Source organism: Talpa occidentalis, unplaced genomic scaffold, assembly GCF_014898055.3.
Source record: "Talpa occidentalis isolate TD23 unplaced genomic scaffold, MPIMG_talOcc4v2.1 talOcc4.267, whole genome shotgun sequence".
NCBI lineage: Eukaryota > Metazoa > Chordata > Mammalia > Eulipotyphla > Talpidae > Talpa > Talpa occidentalis.
The window spans coordinates 8,152-26,080 of record NW_023602818.1 but is presented as its reverse complement, the minus strand read 5'-3'; the positions used below and the strand labels follow the sequence as shown (position 1 = coordinate 26,080).

Sequence of the window (17,929 nt, the reverse complement as noted above, 5' to 3'; positions counted from 1 at the left end):
TAGGATCATGCTTTACTTACTATGCTTCTATCTTCACCCAAAACCATGAAGGTTGCCCCTGGAAGGAGAGCGAGGGAAAAGGGACTGTGGCAGGCACAGGGCAGGACAGTCAGTGGGCCCTTGCTCCATGGAATAGATCCTTTGAGGGGAGAGCAACTAAGGCAGCTGTGAGTCTCGGGCAAACACCCCCTCCTAGCTGGGCCTGGCTCTGCTCATCAATGGTCTGACTGAATGCTGAGTCCCTTGTGGCCCTCACTATGTGTTTTGCAGACACATGCATAGGCTCTGTCTAGAGGCTCTGTGCCAACCAACACTCTGGGTGTTCACAAAGAGCACTGAAATAGTAGTCTTCTGCTATCACCACTGACTGGGGCTCCCTCTAGCTGTGGAATCTGTCTCTCACCTCCTGATAGAAAACTTTTCCAAACAGTGCTTAAGCTGATGTGCCTCCATTCTGGGGCTGGGGGAAAAAAGCAATGGCGTTGGAGCCAGGCCTGTGTTTGACCCTGCCCATTCCTAGCTGGATAACCCAGAAAGTGACCTACACTGCTTCCTTATCTTTGAAATGGATTATATGCCTGCTTCACTCAGGATTATGAGGATTCAGAAGGGTAACATACACACAATGTTTAACCTTAAGCTTCTCAATCACTCTCAAGTTCCAGGAATATCTTGAGCTCTTGGGTCAGCTGTGATTAAATTTATCCATCAGTTCAGTACACATTTATTGAAGGCCTACTATGTGCCACAATGCCTGACAGATATGCAATGACTCCATGAGCCTGGATATCTCTTCTCTTCTGGCACAAATTCTCCTAGGGGAGTGGGGGCAGGGGGAGGGCTCAGGAGCTCCGATGGTAGATTCAATAAGCTTTTAGCACAACCATTTTAATTGCAAAAATAAACAGTTTTGTCAACTGCTTGAAAGTAGCGTCTGCTTTACAAAAAAAAAAAAAATTAACAACAACTAAAAGGAAATAACCCCAAAGCAAAACGTTACATCCAATGGCTGCTGGAAACGACATTGCTGTACAAAGTCCCGCACGAGACCGGCTCGGCACTACCCCAGCCTGTCTCTGGGGAATCGAGGGGAAGGCGTGGGGCATGCGCCAATTACAAAAGACTGTCTGGAGTCCCAAGGAGTCTCTGGAAGTACCTACTCCGTGAGTAACCAAAGAGGACTTCCCCCAAAGCTTGGCCGAGGTGGGGCGACAGCGCCCGGACGGCGGGAGCTGTCCGCGGAGCTGGTGCTGAACGGGGCGTGTGCTGCGGGCTCTTCAAGGAAACTGGAAGCAGGACCAGAGGTCTGCCCCGGGCGCGCCGGAAGCATGACCACAGGTTGGAAGAGGAGCAGAGAGAAGAGCGGGCCAAGTCTTCTCTTGCGAGCCGGGCGGCGGCGCCGGCCTCGATCTACAAACCCACCACTCTCTCACAGGGCGGCGAAAGAAAGGCCCAACGAGTAAAAGCCCAGGCCCTTGAGCCGCTCCTCGGCGCGCGCCTTCTGCTTGAGGTGCACCTTGCTATGCCGTTTCTTCTCATCACTGCGCGCAAAGCGGCGGCCACACACGTCGCAGGCAAAGGGTTTTTCGCCCGTATGGGTGCGTACGTGTGTGGTAAGGTGGTCGCTGCGGCTAAAGTTGCGGAGGCAGATGCGGCACTGGAAGGGCTTGTGACCCGTGTGGATGCGCAGGTGGCGGTTGAGCTCGTCGGAGCGCGCAAAGCTGCGCACACAGCTCTCCACCGGGCAGGCGAAGGCCTTGGCATGAGGCCGCGGGCAAAAGCAGCGCGCGCTGCACTTGCCACCCCGGCGCCCCTTGCGCCGAGCTTTGGCCGGAGGGAATGGAGTTGGTGGCGGCGGCCCCGGAGGCTCGGGCACACCACTGGTCCCTGGGATGTCCGCTACCAGAGGTTTTGGGAAGTCCGCCGCCGCGCCGTGGAGGCCCAGCGGAGAAAGCGGAGGCTGCGTACCCGGCAGAAACTCTCCACTGTCGCCGCTACTCCCTCCCTCCCCACTAGGAGGGGTCAGGAGCCCAGGGAGGCTTTCGGTCCCCTCCCCTAGGTCACCCGGGGCCAGCAGGAAAGCGTCGTAGGACCCCGTCGGGTAGAGTCTGTTAGCCGGGCCCGCCGGCAGCTCTGCCGGGCAACTGATAGACAGTAGGTCTTCAACCTTGGCCCCCAAAGGAGGGAAACGGGTCTCCGGGGCGGCCTGGTAGCTTCCCTGTGCCCCACAGCTCCCTGGGGCCCCGGTCGAAAGCAGCTCCCAGGGAGCATAGGGACCTTTGAAAGAGGAGGCAGCGTCCAGCGCTGGGGAGACTGGAGGAGCACGGAGGCCAGGCTTGACGTCGGGCGGGGAGAGCTGAGGCTCATACAGGCACTGCGACGGAGCGCCCTCTGAGGGTGAGGCCTCCCAGAACGCCTCTGGGAAAGCGGCTGCGCCCAGATCCGGGGAGTAAAGATCCGGCGGTCCCGGCAGCAAGGTATCGGAAGCTGCGGGAAAAGAGGCGTCCAGCGGAGACCGGGATGCTGACGCTTCAGGGCCAGGGAAAGGTGCCAGGCCTAGGATGCCCGACATGAGGTTGAAGAGTGCCTCCGGGTCGTGCGGGTGTTCGGGTACTGCCTGGATGAAGAAGCTACCGCTGTAGCTGAGGCCGGGAGGGGGCGTGGGCGCAGGCCCCTCCAGGAAGCAGGAGTCGACTAAGTCCCCCCCGGCGCCGCAGCTGCTCAAAGCCCAGCTCAAGAAGTCGCCTGCTGAGGGGGGAGCAGGAATCAGCTGCGGGCACAATAAAGGGCACGCCTCGGAGTTCCACCCCCTACCCAGGAAGCCCTTGGTGCTCACTGACACAAAATGTCTTTTGCACATCCTGACCCAGCCGCAGCCGGCAAATGCCCCGAGACGCACACATGAGCATGCACACGAAAAACACACGTGCAGGCAAAGGATGTCTCGATACACGCAAAGGTTTCTGCGCAGGCGGCGGCCCTGTGGGGGTGGGTAAGGGGTGCGCACTACAGGACCCCGGAGCCTCCTACCGCCCCTACCCCCACAGTTCCTGCATTCCAGTCCTCGCCGGTTCTCCGGCATCCAGTGCCCCCGCGCTGCGCCGCCGTCTGAGCACCCCTGACCGCGCTCCTTACCTCCGGGATAGCCGCCGGCCGCGGGAGCGTCCCTGGCGGGCAGCCGAGGCAGTTCTGCGCTGGGTTCGGCGCAACAGCCCTCGGTGGACTTGACCAGAAGCGCGTCGGGGTTGGAAAACTCGCTAAGGTGGAGCATGGCGCGGCCGCGGCTGCGGGGCGCCGGGGGCCTCGCCCGCTAGGCTTGGGAGCGCGCGGGTGATGGGCAAGCCAGCAGTCGAGGCGCCCAGCGCCGCACACACCCAGGTGCCCGGGCTCCTGGCTCCCGGCGCTCACCTCTGGGAAAAAGGTCTGGGGCCAGGGTTCTCTTTTTTCGCCGGGACTAGTCTCGGGCAACCGCACCTCGCCTCTTCAAAGCGCAGCCGGGCTCCCCCAACCCGCGGCCCCCCCACTTATATAGCAGCGGCGGCGCTGGCTCAGGGCTTCCGACTCCCCGGGCCACTGCCATTTCGGGAGGCCCCGGCCCTGCCGCCATGACGTAAATGCCCAAACATGGACACAGGATGTGTGCCGGGGACTCCCGAAAAGGAAAGCTCGGGTTGTGACGTCGTCGCAGCCGCCGCCGCTGCTGCCACCGGGCCCGCGCCACTGCGTGCGCGCGCTCTCCGAGCGTGGAGCCCCTTGCGCGCTGGGGCCGCGGGTGCGCCGGGCTTGAGCGCTACGCCGCGTGGACCTGCGTCCAGTGCGTGCGCTTCTCACCTGGAGGCGAAGCCCGGGGGACTGCGAGGGAAGGTGCGCTTGACTTTGGGGTTGCACAGTTTGTGGTTGGAATCTGCTCTCTGCCATTTACTGTGTCCTTTAGTCTCCTTGAACACCAGTTTCCTCACCTGTGAAATGGAGATATAGCTCTCTACTTAGTAAATTTGCTATGCAGAATAATTGGATTAGAGCCTATGAAGTTCTAGGCTCACGGGTACTCAGTAAACCATAATTTGCCGTTATTAATTTGCTCTTCGCTGTGTTCTTTTTTCGTTTTCTTAAGTTTTTTTTTTGTTGTTGTTTGTTCTAAGAAAAAGAACTATTATTTAAATTAAAAAGGATCATACTACTTGCAAATGGTGAGAAAGAAAAGTCAGAACAAAACGGTATATTCTAAATTGTAAAGCTTCTCTTTTCTTCATCACCTAGCTCCTGAGATAACCACATTTAAGTTTCTTGTGTAGCCTTTCAAAAATATATATGTATATGCAAGCATAGCATTGTTCTGCAGTATGGTTTTGTTTTTTTTTCCCCCTCATTTAAAGTAGCTGGTAGATTGCTTCTTGAAAGGACATAAAGAGCTTAACTTGGTCATTCTTTTCTAAGGCTGTAGGGTATTCCACTCTAAGGTAGGGCAATTTGTCCCCTATCCATGAACATGTAGGAAGTTTCCAACCTTCTGCTTTCACCAAGGTTTTTGTAGCCAATGTCCTTGACCATATAACTGTGAATATATCTGTGGGATCAATTCCATTGAGTGTAATTCTGAGTCAAAAGGTATGTGCAATTTTAATAGACACTGGGCAATTTGTCCTTCAGAGATGTGATACCAGTTTCCCTTACCCACAGGTATGAGATGTTTCTCTAGCTTCCCTCCCCTTTGTATAAACTACTTTTACACACGGGATTCCCCCACCACCACCCTGAAATACACAGATAATTGGCAGGAAATATTTTTCAAAAGTACCTGGAATAATTGGGCTTTTTCTTGAAAACTGAAAGAAACCAATAAACCATTCCCTAGCCTTAAGGAGGCTGTGAGTCTTTGCTGCATCAGGCTAAAGTTGACTTTAGCAAAGAAACCGGCTTCTTTCCTGATTTCATCTTTTCTTCTGCTATGATTTTCCCTCCTTTCTCATACTCTTGGAAAAAAAATTGATGTGTCTATAGATCAATTGCTTTCTGCAACCAAATGTGGGGATTAAATAAATAGATGAAATAGCATATTTTTCTTTACAAAAACATCAGTTCCTGGGACTTTGGGTGCTGGGAGGTAGGAAGGGCAGGACTGGGACTTCCTTTTCTCTATTTTTCTGGAGATAGAAGTAAAGCCATTCAAGAGTGATGGGCTACAGTATCACTGGCAGTATATCTCTCAGCCTCTTGCACCCACCTTTCCAAGACAGAGCAACAAGAATACCCACACCCGACCAAATTCTCAGGTCTTTCACCTTAAGTATATTATCCAAATATTTATTCATTCAGTTTCTCAATGTTCACTATTCTTTAAATGCCTAATAAGACTATAAGGTAGATTTTGGTATTTATTTTACTAGGACCCATCTCCATTCTAGCTGCCTGCTCCCTCACCCCCCAACAGCTCCACAAACATGTTCACATAATATGTCATCACATAATCACCTGCAAAACATATGCTGACACACTTGCATCTATCTTCTCTTCATGTCTGGAAATTATACAAAGGTCTTTTGCATACAGAGTGCTACATGTGTAACCTGTCCTAACAAATGCCACAGATGAGTTCTGTGTAAGCAGCACACCTGTTTGTGCATGTAGGAAGCACAGAAACCTAGCACATGTCTATAAGGATTAGACACAGAGCACTAATTCCCTTATACTCTATTTCAGACTGAGGATTTGATTCTAATCCAAATGCATTGCCAACACCAGGTGATCCTACCCCAGACATACAGGGACACACATGTCTCAGATCCACTGTGGCATCTTGCTGCCTGGGAGGGAAGGGGAGTGGTGGGGTTTGGCTAGGCCTGTGTCCAGGGCTCCCCAGGTTGCCCCGTCAGGACAGATTGGCCAGCCCCAGGTTCCCCATCCCTTCTGCTGTTCTGCCCTCTGCCACAGCATTCCTCCTCCTTCTTAGTCATGGATAATTCCTCTACTCCTTTGGCAAGTGCCCAGGTCATTGCTGCGCTCTGCCAATGGTCATTGGCTAAGTCTGTGTTAAAACACCCAAACTTCCTCTTTTTAGAGGACAGGCCTGGAGGCAAACCTGGAGATGGGAGTGAGTGGGAGGGGAGAAAGGGAACACAGTCAGTTGTGCTCTGGATATGGGCTGACCCACACCCAACTCTTCAGGACACACCTTCAGTGGTCCTGCAGGTGTGTCCTGCAGAGTTTTAATAACTCTCCAACTTTTAATAACTTACAAAGATATTTAGAATAAAGGCTTTGAGAATAAAAGTAAAAAAGAGGCACTTGATCACTTTATTTCACACTTCAATATAAAAACACAAATTTACACAAGGGAAATCACTACATCAAGCACTTTACAAAGATTTTAATCATCACAAAAGGGCTATGGATTAAGAAATTGACCCATTTCATGGATGAATAAACAGACTCAAGAAGGTTAAATGACTTGCCTAAGGCCACATATCTTTCTACTAAGTGTTGGCACGGAGAGTTTGCACCAGAAAAAATTTAGGAAAAGACAATCATTTTGACAACAGGATTCACTATAGGATGGCTTCAGATAAAACATCTCTCTCTAACTTTTCAAATAGGCAAATGTGCAAATTTGATCTGGCAGATGTCTATCCCTGCAAGAATTTCCTGGAGTGATTACCATGGATAGAAACACCGTGGGTTGAGTCAGATGTGTGCTGAGGAGGAGCACATAAAAGGTCTGTAGGAGCCGAGTGGAAGTTGCTCATGGTGGTAGTGTGTGTGTGTCTTTGCTGAGGGTGAGAGGAAATTTCTGATTTCCATGGAAAAGGGTAGGGGAAGAAGAATTTTCTAGACAAGCACTGAACAAATAAATACTGAATGAATTAATGAATGAACAAATTCATTCATCAAATGTTCATTGAACACAGTCTTGTTCCAGGCACTGCTCTGGCCCTTCAGATGCTGATGCTGATGCCACAGTGGATGAAACTGGAGGCTCTGGATTCAGGGAGGACTTCAGGGAGCAGGTATGGAGCCGTAAAGGCAACCTCCCTTCTCTCTCTTTTGGCAAGGACCCAACCCCTGTCATCTTTCTGGTAATGTTACTGCCTCCTCTCCCACCCCTCACCTTGATCTTGGCTCTAAATATCACTGTGTTCAAATAATAGTGTATATATTTTAAAAGACTACAAGAAGACAGCTGCTCTGAGCATTAATCATGAAGAGGCCAGCACTCCGTCTCCATGGCGACTCCTGACAGAGAGCTGAGGAGCAATTCCCCGTCCCACTTCCTGGGGCCATGGAGATGCAGGGACACAGCCTCTCTTCTCCTTTCCTTTCCTTTCTGCCTCACTTCTCCCCCCTCTCCCACATCTTTCTTCTCTCTCCCTCCCTGACTCTGTTTTTCTTTCTGAAAGATTTATTTAAAACTAGGCACAGAAGCAAGTCCAGTCATTAGACTGACAAGGAACAAGGCCAATGAGACTGCGGCAGAGATGAAGTTTGACCCCGGATGCAGCTTCATTATCACCTAATTGCCCTCCCCAAGAACGTGTAGTGCCCTTAGGCTTTGCTGATCACAAAGGAAGGAGACCTGACATCTATCCCTGAGGCTAAGGACCTACTGTCACGGTCTTTCTCTGTCCCCTTCCTCTTTCCTGCCTGTGGTAATGCCTTGGTTTGTGATTTGGGTCCTTACCATTTTTTAATGCCCACAAAAGTAACATAGGTTCATTGGGGGAAAAAAAAAGATGTTAAAATTTGTAGTGCAAAAACCAAAAATATCTTTCCCAAATCTGTACCCAAATGTATACATTTGCAGCTAGGCCTCCCTGGCAGCACAGTGGTTAAGTCTCAGTGCTATCAAGTTATGGCCAGCCACTGCGGCTTGTATTCTATGCCCAGCCAGCGAGCTAACCCACATGGCACAGCAAATCTCTCCTGTTTCACTCATTGCTCCCCTCAGCAGTGTATTTCAGTAGATCCACCTGTTTTGTTCCCCACTGTGTCGCTGGTGAATCCTCTCATCCCCCACACCTCTGGCCTACACCCCAGTTCTTTTATACATAAATAAATAAAATAAATTAAAAATAAATAGTTGCAGCTTGGTTCCTATAGACTTTTCCATGCATATTTACTCAATATTCTTCTATTCAGCTGTAGCATGGTCATCATCATTATTTACACTAGTGCTACCACACTATACATACTCTTGTAACTAACTTAACTTTGTACCTTTAATGCTTTCTCCCCATCACAGTACAGACTAATCTATAGTGTGGTTAACAACTGCTCCAGAGTATTCCATCATGTAGATGTGCATGATTTTTTTAACTTCATACTTTCTGGTTTTCACTGTTATATAGAATCTGTGCAATGCCTCTTAACTGTACCAGTTGCACTTATGTGGGTATTAAAAATACACTATAGGGCCTCCCCGGTAGCGCAGCGGTTGAGCGCGGGTTGCGAAGCTGCCAGCAGCCTCTGCAGCGCCGGTTCAATACCCGGCAGCCGGTGAGGGTCCCGCATGGCGTGCAGACCTCTCCTGCCACCCGCTGCTCCCCTCAGTAGTGTATTTCGTCAGTCTACCTGTTCTTTTCCCCGCTCTGGCTCTGGTGAATTCTCTCACCCTCCCGCGCTTCTGACTGTACCCAGTGCTTGTATAAATAAATAAATAAATCTTAAAAAAAAAAAAAAAACTATACTAGCATTTGTATACCGCTTACACTGATGAGTACTATTACTTATCTTTATTTCACAGGTGGAGAAATTGAGGCAAGAATAGAGTAAGAAACTTGCCCAAGCTTGCTAGGTAAGTGATGATGCCAGGATTTGAATCTAAAGTACAATTGTGGACTAGATTCCAAAAAAATGAATTACTAGGTCAAAGGCACAGACACATAAATTGTAATATATACTGTCAAGTCTTCCTTTAAAAATATTGTTCTACAATTATTGATGAAATTCATATGGAATCACAAAAAACCCCGAATAGCCAAAGCTCTCCTGAAAAAAAAAGAAGGGAATGGAGGCATTACACTCCCAGACTTCAAGCTATACTACAAAGCCATAATCATCAAAACTGCATGGTATTGGAACAAGAACAGACATACAGACCAATGGAATAGAATAGAAAATCCAGAAATAAATCCACAGATTTATGGTCAACTAATCTTTGACAAAGGAGCAAAGACTATGCATTGGAGCAAAGAAAGTTTGTTCAATAAATGGTGCTGGGAAAACTGGGTCGCTACATGCAAAAGAATGAAGCTTGACCACTACCTCACACCATACACAAAAATCAACTCAAAATGGATTAAAGAACTAGACATAAGACCTGAAACCATAAAATATATAGAAGGAAATATAGGCGAAACACTACGTGATCTGCACATCAAAGACATCTTTACAGACACATCACCCAAAGCAGTGATAGTGAAGGCAAAGATAAACAGCTGGGACTACATCAAATTAAAGAGCTTCTGCACAGCAAAAGAGACAATAACAAAAACAAAGAGAAACCCCACCAACTGGGAGAACATTTTTGCACCCAACACTAATGATAAAGGACTGATCACAAAAATCTGCAAAGAGCTGATGAGACTCAGCAACAACAAAGAAAATAATCCAGTCAAAAAATGGGCAGAAGAGCTAAAAAGAAACTTCTCTGAAGAGGAAATGCAAATGGCCAACAGGCATATGAAAAAATGTTCAACATCACTTGCCATCAGGGAAATGCAAATCAAAACTACCATGAGATACCATCTTACACCAGTGAGAATGGCACATATTAAAAAAACTAGCAACAACAAATGCTGGCGAGGGTGTGGAGAAAAAGGAACTCTTCTGCACTGTTGGTGGGAGTGCAAACTGGTCCAACCACTGTGGAGAGCTGTGTGGAGATTTCTGGACCTACTAAACATAGAGCTTCCATATGATCCAGCAATTCCACTCCTAGGTATTTACCCAAAGGACACAGAAACATCAATTCCAAAGAACACCTGCACCCCTATGTTTATAGCAGCACTGTTTACAATAGCTAAGCTTTGGAAACAACCCAAATGCCCAAAAATAGATGACTGGATCAAGAAGATGTGGTACATATATACCATGGAATATTACTCAGCATTCAAAAAAGATAAACACATGCAATTTGCAGCAACATGGATGGTGCTGGAAGGGATCATGCTCAGCGAAATAAGCCAAAAAGAAAAAGAAAAATACCGGATGGTCTCACTCATAGCAGGAATCTAGAAAACTTAAATAAGGGACCAGGAAAATGAATAACTATAAGAAAGTGAAAATCAAAATCAACAAAAAACTATGAACCAGAGACACTTTTAGGGGGGTGGGGGCGGGAGGGGAGGGATTGGGGTCAGAATGGGGGGGCTGCAATTGTATGGGGAATATAACAATAAAATTTATTAAAAAAAAAAAAATAAACTGGATCCATCTTCCAGTTACTCTATTTTAAAAAATAAATAAATAAATAAATAAATAAAAATATTGTTCTAATTTTGGGGCCAGATAGCAAGGTTGACAAAGTTGACAGTCAACTGGTAAGCAGAGAGAGGTATCTCAGTGATATTTAAAGGCGTGTTGCAGAAAGTATCCTTAAGGGCAAGAATCTTTTCACAAGGCCTTGGTATTTCCTTTGACATGATCTATGAGTCTAATGCTTCACCCAAAGATATCTGAGTGGAAGCCTTTCTCGTACTCCTCATGAGAGCACCGAATTGGGTACAGAATTGGGAAAGATATTTTTGCTTTTTGCTCTATAAATTTTAACACCAGAGTGGGCAAGGAGCTTAAGCTGATCTGGTTTGGCAGGGTGGGATATAGTACATAGGGGCTTCTGCACCCTACTTTGTGTCATGCTAGACGCAAAGGAGGAGGAGAACAAGGTGGCTGCAAGTCATTTAGGAAAAACTTCTTGGATCCTTCCAAGGCATTTTCTAAGGAGAAAGGAGATTATCTTTTTCTTCTCTTCCATTCAATATCAGGCAGAGCTGAGAGGTAAATGATGAGAGGAGAGGTGTGACTGGATGCATTCTAGGAGGCACAGGAATGGACAAAATGATTTTTTTTCCATGCTGCTACCTGCCCTGGGATTTAGAATCAGCCTCCCACCAATCCTTTGTACCTAAGCCTGGTTGTCCTTTTGTGGACAACTAGGGATTTGAATTTTGATATATGTTTTTATTTGATCACCTAATAGTGTTCAGAACACTGATTTTCAGTTCATGTGTTAAGAATGTGAAAAAGAGGCTGAGAGAGCAGACTTTGTGGTCTGTATCTCTAAAACAGACCTGGAATCAGAAACAAGTCTGCCAAACCTACCTGGCATCTTTCTTCTTCCTGGCCTCCACTCAAGCTCTTCTCACTGATGAGTTCTCTCTCTCTCTTTTCCCATATTACAATAGTTTTCCTTAAAAGGCTTTTTGGTCAATATGCTGGGATTTGACAACCTAGCTCCAAAATATCCAGTTTATCCACAGCTGGGTCTGTGACCCATACCCTCAGTCCTCTGTATGTCCCTGAATCTGTCCACCACCACTGATCTAAGCTTCTGGTTGCAAGTGAATAAGTTTAGACTCCCGCCTCCACCACCTCCCCCCCACACACACAAAGGAGTTTATCAGCTCACAGGATTTAAAGGAGTATTAACCTACCAACATGCAATGAGGTGGCACATAGTTAGGTATCAGGAACTGGTGGAACAAAGGGTTAAGAGTTCTCCAATGCTCAGGACTCTTTCTCTCTTTTCTCACTGAAGACTAAAAACCTGACTCTGTGTTCTCCATGTCAGCCTGCTGTGATAAATGGATTCTTGTTCTCAGTTCCAGGTAAGAAATCTCAGGAAAGACCTCTGCTGTCCTCTCAGGACAGTTACCTAGCTGGTGGACAGGGTGACATACAGCTGATAAAAGCATTAGAAAGTTGATCTTGAGTTTTGAGAACCATTCCCAGAAAAGAGAAAACTACTGGGAACCGGGAAGCCACCCAAGAGGCCTCTGACTCCTGCCCTAGGCAAGAGCTGGGCAGAATGGGCTCTGGCATGTTCTCCAGCATGGATTCTGGATAGTTCCCTCTGCTTAACAGTGTCCCTGGAGCAAGTCGCCTCCTCCATCTGTCTGCCAGCTCCAAGGAACACTGCCCAAAATAAAAATTCTTAATTAGCAATTCCTGCAATCTAGAGCAAAACAATGTATTTGTTTCCTAGAATAATTTGGAGCCCTATTCAGCTTGGCAACCAGTGGGCCCCCCTACATTCATACAATGTGCCATGTGAAGACTCCAGCGGGAACCTTTACTTGGTTAGGGCTTAACAGGGAGGACCCCGGAGACCCCCTGCCCAGGCAGCAGCAAGCAGGGGTCCAGAACAGAACTGGCTTTATCAATGATTTAACAACAGGTTTCTGTTATAAGGTAGGTTGGGAATTAAAGAAAATTCAACAGAACTTCTAAGCACCAGTTCCTATAAAAGCCATACTAGGGACACAATGTTAGCAGACAGAATGAGGGGCACCCCAGGACCCTCAAACCTGCACGCTCTAAATGGGTTCTGCCATGCACAGCATAAAGACAAAGCATACTCTAGCACATAAAGCCTTCAATAGAAAAGAACTTAAGACCCCGCTGCCTTTAGGTTTGAGAAGATGGTGAAGGTCTCAGAGCTTTACGATGTCACTTGGGAAGAAATGCGAGATAAAATAAGAAAATGGAGAAAAGAAAACTCGCGAAATAGTGAGCAAATTGTGGAAGTTGGAGAGGAATTAATTAATGAATATGCTTCTAAGCTTGGAGATGACACTTGGATCATATATGAACAAGTTATGATTGCCGCCCTCGACTATGGTCGGGATGACTTGGCATTGTTTTGTCTTCAGGAGTTGAGAAGACAGTTCCCTGGCAGTCACAGAGTCAAGCGACTAACTGGCATGAGATTTGAAGCCATGGAAAGATATGATGATGCTATACAGCTATGTGATCGAATTTTCAAGAAGATCCTACAAACACTGCTGCAAGAAAGCGTAAGATTGCCATTCGAAAAGCCCAGGGGAAAAATGTGGAGGCCATCCGGGAACTGAATGAGTATCTGGAACAATTTGTTGGAGACCAAGAAGCCTGGCATGAACTTGCAGAACTTTACATCAATGAACATGACTCTGCTAAAGCAGCCTTTTGTTTAGAGGAGCTTATGATGACAAATCCACACAACCACTTATACTGTCAGCAATATGCTGAAGTTAAATATACCCAAGGTGGACTTGAAAACCTCGAACTTTCAAGAAAGTATTTTGCACAGGCATTGAAATTGAACAACAGAAATATGAGAGCTTTGTTTGGGCTTTACATGGCAGCAAGTCATATTGCTTCTGATCAGAAAGCAAGAGCAAAACCGAAAAAGGACAACATGAAATATGCTAGTTGGGCAGCTAGTCAAATAAACAGAGCTTATCAGTTTGCAGGTCGGAGTAAGAAGGAATCTAAGTACTCTCTTAAGGCAGTTGAAGACATGTTGGAAACACTGCAGATCACCCAGTCTTAAGGTTTCATAAACTCTTTCACGTACATTTCTGAGCTGTGAGCTTGAACTTAATTGGCCTTTGACTTATTTACTAAATGTCCAGCTATTTCTATACTAATTTTCTGTTAAGAAGGCAGTTGTAATAAATGTGTTTATATAAACCTAAAATGCTTTTTACCAATAAGCAGTAAAGTGGGGAAAATCTGTGGAAGAAAATTTTAAGAAGCCTCTTACTGTTTGTATGTAATTCTCTTCACATCACACATATATAACTGCTTTTAAACCATAGTCTGGGGCCTCCCCGGTGGCGCAGCGGTTGAGAGCTGGGTTGTGAAGCTGCCCGCGGCCTCTGCGGCGCCGGTTCGATCCCTGGCTGCTCCCCGGCCAGGCCACCGGAGGAGGGTCCCACATGGCGCGCAGACCTCTCCTGCCGCCCGCTGCTTCCCTCAGCAGTGTACTTCGGTCCTTCTGCCTGCTCTGCTCCCTGCTCTGGCTCTGGTGAATTCTCTCACCCTCCTGTACTTTTTTTTTTTTTTTAATAGAGGCATGTTTTATTTATTTATTTTATTTGTTTGTTTGTTTTGTTTATACAAGCACTGGGCACAGTCAGAAGAGCGGGAGGGTGAGAGAATTCACCAGAGCCAGAGTGGGGAGCAGAGCAGGCAGAAGGACCGAAGTACACTGCTGAGGGAAGCAGCGGGCGGCAGGAGAGGTCTTCGGGCCATGTGGGACCTTCCTCTGGTGGCCGGGGAGCAGCGGGGATCGAATCGGCGCCTCAGAGGCCGCGGGCAGCTTTGCAACCCAGCGCTCAACCGCGGCGCCACCGGGGAGGCCCACCCTCCTGCGCTTCTGACTGTACCCAGTGCATGTATAAACAAAACAAACAAACAAATAAATAAATAAATAAAAACATGCCTCTATAAATTGTTAAAAAAAATAAAAATAAAAATAAACCACAGTCTGATGTAGAATTAACCTTGTTAAATAAACCATGATGATTTATTAAACTTGCAAAAAAAAAAAGAAAAGAACTTAAATGCAATTAGTGTGCAGTAGAGAATTAGTATGCAATAGTGTGCAATAGAGACAAGAGAAAGAATATAGTTAAAATATTTCCAATTAAACACCCAGTTACCCATCCCCTTGTAGGTAAATGCCCAGCGAAGCAACATTGGCCCAAAGCAGGGCCTTCAAGGCCTGAAAACTTGCCACAAGTCTAAGGTACCTTCTGGTGGGAAAACATAGGAAATGGGTAGAAGGGTCAGGCAAGTCTGGAAGGAAAAGGGGAAAAAAAAAATCAAGATAGAGTCTGTCATTATCAGCCTTCCCAGGGATCTCTTACCCACATCTTTGTCTCTTTCGAGTGTCTCCTTCCATGTCCCTGCAGTTCCTGCTATAAGTCCAAGGCCCAGAAGCAAGTAAGGCTTCTTCACATGTCTCTGGTCCACGTGCTTTCCCAGGTCTTCTCCTTCCTCCTTTCTTTTTTTCCTTCTTTCCCAAATCTTTCTATCTATTTTTTTCACAGTTTCTAGAAATATTTTTATTAGTTATTTTCTTAGAGTGTAGTTGATTTTTGTACGGTAATTGACTTCTCCCTTCAGGTGTAGCTCCCTTAATTCTCCCACCACCAAAATACGTGTGATCCATCACCACAGCCCATGTGCTCGACCCTCTTTTGTTTTCACCCCTCTCCCTTCCTTGCTGACCTTAGATCTGAAGACTTCTCCCCAGTCTTCTTTAGCTTCTCCTCCTTGCTCAGCTCCACCTTGTGGGTGGGGTAGGGAACCTGGACTCTCCCCTTTCTATGGATTTTACACTTGTACAAGACTACTGGGAACACAGAGCATGAGGCCACGGATCTCCAGCCTGGGAGTCAGGGGAACTGATTTTATTTATTTATTTATTTTTTTTTTTTATAGAGGCATATTTATTTATTTGTTTGTTTGTTTTGTTTATACATGCACTGGGTACAGTCAGAAGCGCCGGAGGGTGAGAGAATTCACCAGAGCCAGAGCAAGGAGCAGAGCAGGCAGAAGGACCGAAGTACACTGCTGAGGGGAGCAGCGGGCGGCAGGAGAGGTCTGCGCACCATGTGGGACCCTCCTCTGGTGGCCGGGGAGCAGCCGGGGATTGAACTGGCGCCGCAGAGGCCGCGGGTAGCTTCACAACCCAGCGCTCAACCGCTGCGCCACCGGGGAGGCCCAGGGGAACTGATTTTAAAACAGCTCTGCCATTAGCTTGCTCAATGAGCTTAAGCAATTATTAATCTTTTCTGTGCGTGTGTTTTCTCATCTGTGAAATGGGAGTATGTTATTTGCTCTACCTGCAGTCTCTAGATTAAGAGTTAGAATGAACAAATTAGATTGTTGAAGTGTAACAACTGTCACCATGACCTTAATTTTATGACCACCTTTTTTACTTTCATCCTCTATTATTCATTAATTTATCTAAATAGTTATTGAGGATTTAGCCTATCAACCCTTTCAACACAGTTTTACAGAAAAGTGTGACACATATGGCAGCAGCAGGGAAAGGCTGGGATCATAGAAGGAACAGGAGGTAGTTAGTTAAGAAATTCTGGGAAGACTCCTCCCAAGGAAGTGATATTCCCATTGAGAGTGGTAGGTTGAGGAAAAACCCTGCTAGGTTGAGTAAAAAAATAGGTTATCCTGAGTGAAAAATAGGTTATCCCCCAAAAAAGGAGAGTTTGAGTGGGCAAGAATGTCTACGCAAAGGGACAACTTGTGCAAGTGCCAGAAGATGAGAAAAAGAGCCATGTGGGGGAGAGAAGAGATTCTGATTTTTGTTTTAGAAAAACCAGTCTGACTGCTGTATGGAAGGTGACTTGAAGGGGAGATGGGGAGATGGGCAGGAGGCACTGTGTGTGGTTCAGGTGAGAGAAGACTGTGACGCCTGAGCCGCGGGGTGGCACAGGAAGGTGAAGCTTTCAGAATCAATAGCCACTTAGGAGCTTGTCCATAATGGACATACTGTGTTCCATTTGCAGAGCTATAATTTACACATGATGAAAAGAGCAAACCTTTTGTACAGCTTCATGACTTTTTAGCCAAATCAAGATACAGTCATTTGTGCCCCGAGAAAGTTCCTTTTGTGCTCCTTGCCAATCAATGGATACCCCCTCTTTGAGGTAACCATTTTTTTCACTTCTAATATAGGTTAATTTTGCTTGGTCTTGAATACCATATACATGGGATAATTTAGCATATACTGGATGATGTCTGAATTCTTTTGCTCAACACATTGTAATATTTAACCACTCCATGTTTTGCATTTTTAAAAAATTATGGATTACTGTTTCATTGTTTGAATACACCAGTTTGTTTATCCGTCCTCTTCTGATGAAAGTAAGCCTTAGTTATTGTCGTTTGCTTTTATGTTTTTTTTTTTTTTCTCAGAGGAGGCCTAAAAGAAAATTATTTAGGAACGAGTGACAATGCAATGATATAACAGTTATAAACCCTATGACCTGCCCCATAGCTTTAAAATGTATCAATAAAATGTAAATGTATAAATAAAATGTAAATGAATAAAAGATCTCATTTAATTCAGAAAAAAAAATTTTAAATGTAGTAATAGGGCCTCCCTAGTGGCGCAAGGGGTTAAGTCTCAGCACTATGAAGCTATGGGCAGCCATTACACCATGAGTTCAATCCCCAGCCAGGGAACTGACCCACATGGTGCAGCAGACCTCTCCTGTCTTGCCAGCTGCTCCCCTCAGCAGTAGATTTCAGTAGATCTGCCTGTTCTGCTCCCCACTCTGTCTCTGAGTCTTCTCACCCCACACCTCTGGCCTACACACCAGCTCTTGAATGCATAAATAAATAAATCTTTTTTAAAAATTACAAAAATAAAAGATTAGTAATATTCAGCATTGACATTAAAAAAGAATAAAGTATATTTAAACCTAAAGTGCTATTTACAATAATGCCTATAAATTTTATTTCATTATATCAAGTTTAAAAACAATAGAACAATATGCATATGATCCCACTTTTTGAAAAACAATTATATTTATATGTAGTTGTTTCTCTCTGTGTATATGTGTGTATGTATGTGTGTTTGCATGTGTGTAGAAAAAAGCCTTGAAGGACATACATACTCTCTATCAAGAGTTCAATTCTGGGAAAGTGTATGCAGCAGAGTTTTTACATTTCACCTTCTATAACTCCTTGTTTGAACTATTTTTTTTTTAAAAAGCTTTGTTTATTTATACAAGCACTGGGTACAGTCAGAGGCGAGGGAGGGTGAGAGAATTCGCCAGAGCCAGAGCAGAGAGTAGAGCAGGCAGAGTGACGAAGTACACTGCTGAGAGGAGCAGCGGGCGGCAGGAGAGGTCTGTGTGCCATGTGGGATCCTCCCCTCGTGACTGGGGATCGAACCGGCGCTGCAGAGGCTGCGGGC

General features: G+C 46.2%; 1 protein-coding gene and 1 pseudogene across 1 annotated transcript; one reads left to right on the top strand and one right to left on the bottom strand.

The window, feature by feature from the left end:
* Positions 1-1,429: 1,429 nt before the first annotated feature.
* LOC119254007 (early growth response protein 4) lies at positions 1,430-3,659 on the bottom strand. The gene is made up of 2 exons (XM_037521217.1): positions 3,136-3,659; positions 1,430-2,748 (listed from the first exon to the last, which is right to left on the bottom strand). The coding sequence occupies exons 1-2, from the start codon at positions 3,269-3,271 to the stop codon at positions 1,430-1,432; spliced, it is 1,455 nt and encodes a 484-aa protein (XP_037377114.1). The 5' UTR covers positions 3,272-3,659.
* An 8,956-nt stretch (positions 3,660-12,615) lies between these two features.
* On the top strand, positions 12,616-13,540 carry LOC119254006 (ER membrane protein complex subunit 2-like; annotated as a pseudogene).
* Positions 13,541-17,929: the final 4,389 nt, after the last annotated feature.